The 3,215-nt window shown below is 43.3% G+C and overlaps 1 protein-coding gene across 1 annotated transcript in view; it reads right to left on the bottom strand.

Moving 5' to 3' along the window:
- ankfn1 (ankyrin repeat and fibronectin type III domain containing 1) overlaps positions 1-3,215 on the bottom strand; it is a gene marked incomplete at its 3' end in the record, with an annotated part of 21,445 nt that overhangs the window by 7,248 nt on the left and 10,982 nt on the right. Inside the window, exons 8-9 of the mRNA XM_035668841.1 lie at positions 1,570-1,669; positions 1,344-1,476 (exon numbers count right to left, since the gene is read on the bottom strand). Coding sequence (XP_035524734.1) covers positions 1,344-1,476; positions 1,570-1,669 — 233 coding nt within the window. The remainder of the gene's footprint in view (positions 1-1,343; positions 1,477-1,569; positions 1,670-3,215) is intronic.

The following is a 3,215-nucleotide window of genomic DNA, read 5'->3' on the forward strand; positions in this document are numbered from 1 at the left end:
AGACAGGCAGACAGACAGAAGAGAAGATCACAGACAGACAGAGACAGACAGACAGACAGAAGAAAAGATCACAGACTGAACTCTGACTCAGAGAGGAAGAACCTCTGCAGCGCCGATTGGAAACACTGCTGGGAATCCTCCTTTAATGTTTTTTTGTTTTTTTAACATTGTGTTTATTGAGTTTTTCCATATTCATACATAACATAACATATTATACATTGTGAACATCTTCTTTTGCTTATTGTTTCCCAGTAGTTGGACAATTGTGAACAAGACCAGAACATGTGAATAAGTGAGCCAATGTCAGATGTACACCTTGGACAGTATCGGGAGATTGTCTGACTTATATTATGCAGTCTTTCTGGGGTATAATCAATTATATGTATCAGATTGTATTGAGTTAATATGTGTTTACTATTATAGGAAAAGCATTGAATCTTTTCACATAGCTCGGTCCAATCATCATCTTCAAAGTTGTGAGATAAGTCAGCCTCCCATTTTCCCCTAACCTTCAGCCCTTCTTTTTCTAACAGACTGTTAATGCCATTGTACATGTGAGATATAAACCCCTTGAGTTCTTTTTTAATATTCAATACATTCTGCAAGGGTTGTGCTGTGATGGGTAAAAGTCTGCCCTCCTTGAAGAAGTGTCTTTTGTCAAGGCTGTATTTCTCTGTAAGATCTTCCTTTCTTTAATGTTTAAGGATAACTTACAGCACTGTGAATACTGTGAAGTCTGTATGATTGTTAAAGATGATAAAAGAAAATACAGAATACAGACAATTATATAAAAAGTTCACTAACAGGAAATAATCTGCTTAAGATTCATCCAACTTGATGAAATATCCATAAAATAGTTAACTTAAAGGGTCCTTTAAGGAAGAGGTTGGGAACTACTGATTTGATCGGTTTGAGTCCCGCCCTCTGACGGAGCCGCCATTACGGGCATCCCGTTACTGATAGAGGCTCCTTCTATGGATGGAGACATCTGTTAGGACAATAGATTAAAAGCTGAATCAATCTGGTCTCTGTTATTTATCGTTGTCGTTATTTATTCACCTTACTTTAATATCTATATAATATCAATATAAAACCTCCAAAGTAAAATTTCTGATTTAAGGCAGACAGATATTCTGTATGTTTTAATCTGGATTTTTTTTTGTTTTTATGTTTATTTTGTTTCTTTGTGTTTGGAGCCAATCATCTTCTGATTCCGGTTTATATATTATGCTAAGCTAATGCTACATTTGCTTTGCATGTTGGGTAAAGCGTAGTTAGGTGTGTGTTTTTGGCGTGGACGGACAATTTCGGGGACATGTGGACGAGGTCTTGCTCCGGCGTACCTTGGTGAACCAGAGGAAGTCCTGCATGAGGGAGCTGCTGTAGGAGTCGTCCACCTCCACGATGGGGATCTGGTCCTCGGCTGTCACCAGTAAACTGTCCTTATGGTAGAATACGGCCGCCAGGTAGATCCCCCTGCACACACACACACACACACACACACACAGTGTTGGGCACTATTTCCAGCGGCGGACTTATCGATTAAAGAAAGAATATTTCGTCACCAACCTTTTCAGTGTTTTCACAAACTTGTTGGAGGAGTTGAAGAGGTGTTTCAGGCTCCTGGAGACCGACTGCTTCCTGCTCGGGTTCTGGAGCTTTGAGCTGTCTGAACACAAGAGAAAGAAGATAATTCTCACATTAATTTGAGTTTATCCAGGTTTCTCTGACTGGATGTGTTTAAGTGTGCGAGGTCAGCCGGGTCCGGTCACTCTCCCATGTTGCTGGTTCGTTATCTTATCTCGTTCATTCGCTCCTTTCTGTCTGTCCCTCCGGCCTTGTGAGGACGGCGGCCGGCCGCTCAGCGATGCCAATCTCCAGACCGCAGCGCCCCCCCTTTTACCTCGGCTAATTAAGCGTTGCGTAATTACCGTCCTGTAAACAGACGGCAGACGTGGAGCCGTCTGACGCTCGCAGACATGTTGGTGAGCTACCGTTGGACCGCAGACGACCGGACGCACCGGATGGAGGGAAACAACAGTCTGAAGTCATGCTAGCAGCTCTGTGAGGCTGTACTTGAGCTGAATGCTAACATGCTAATATTAAGTCAGTTCACTGTGTTTAGTCTGAGGCTGATGGGTCATTAGTTCTGCAGGTGTCTGGTGGCAGGGTCCGCCATCTATCTGAACAAATGCAGGAAAACAGAGATTGTTTCCAGGATATTTGGTCATTTTAATTAATATCCAGGTGTTTCCATGACTGGAAAACTAGTCTCTACAGTTCCAGGTTTTCAAGGATGTTTGGGAACCCTGATGTTGAGATGTTTTAGACATTTTTTGGGAATTAAATTTAGATCTTTGTTCAATGATTCTAGATTTAAACAGGATATCTTTACACATTCCTGTACAGCTCTGCACATAATGTCTCTTTTTATCTTTATTTATGTTTCTATGTTTAATTGTTATCCACCAACTTACCAAGATAAATTGCTCGTATGTGAACTGAGCAATAAACCTGATTGTGTCTGGCTGGTGGGAGGTTTGTTCTCAGAGGGGAAAAGGGAAAATGTCAGATTACAGATTTAAATGAATAATAGAGAGTGCACACTCCTTTAATCTGTTAGATCTGAAGGTTTGAGTCTCTACATGGGAACTTGCAGATGGAATCGGTCATTAAACGTGTTTAATGCCGTCGAGTGTTTCCTGTCTGCTCGTCGTCTCAGAGTGTGTCAGAGGAAACCTTCCTGCATCAGTAACAGTTCCTGTGGGACTAATGACTGCAGAGGACGACCTCCAGCTCTCCACCGCCTCCGAACACATTACACAACCGTACCTGCAGAGAAACGTCTCGCACACAGGCCGGGTTGTTATTTCAGCAGCAGGTTGAGGCTGCCACCGGCGCTCTCCGGCTTTGAACGGTCTCTCTGTGTTTGCGGCGCTGGAGGCTAACTGGGTTTGACAAGTGGATAATATGACAAGAGCAGAGCGCCTACTGTGCAGCGCCGTGCGTCACACGAGTAAATAAAGAAATGAGTTTTGGTTGGAGTTGATTAACGAGGCCACCGGGTCTCCATCTGAGGCAGAGCGAGACAGGAAGAGAGCAAGACAGGCAGAGAGAGTGAGACAGAAAGAGAGCAAGACTGGAAGAGAGTGAGACAGGAAGAGAGTGAGACTGGAAGAGAGTGAGACAGAAAGAGAGCGAGACTGGAAGAGAGC

Source organism: Morone saxatilis, unplaced genomic scaffold, assembly GCF_004916995.1.
Source record: "Morone saxatilis isolate NCDOM2014 unplaced genomic scaffold, NCSU_SB_2.0 Contig1, whole genome shotgun sequence".
In the NCBI taxonomy this organism is placed as follows: Eukaryota; Metazoa; Chordata; class Actinopteri; family Moronidae; genus Morone; species Morone saxatilis.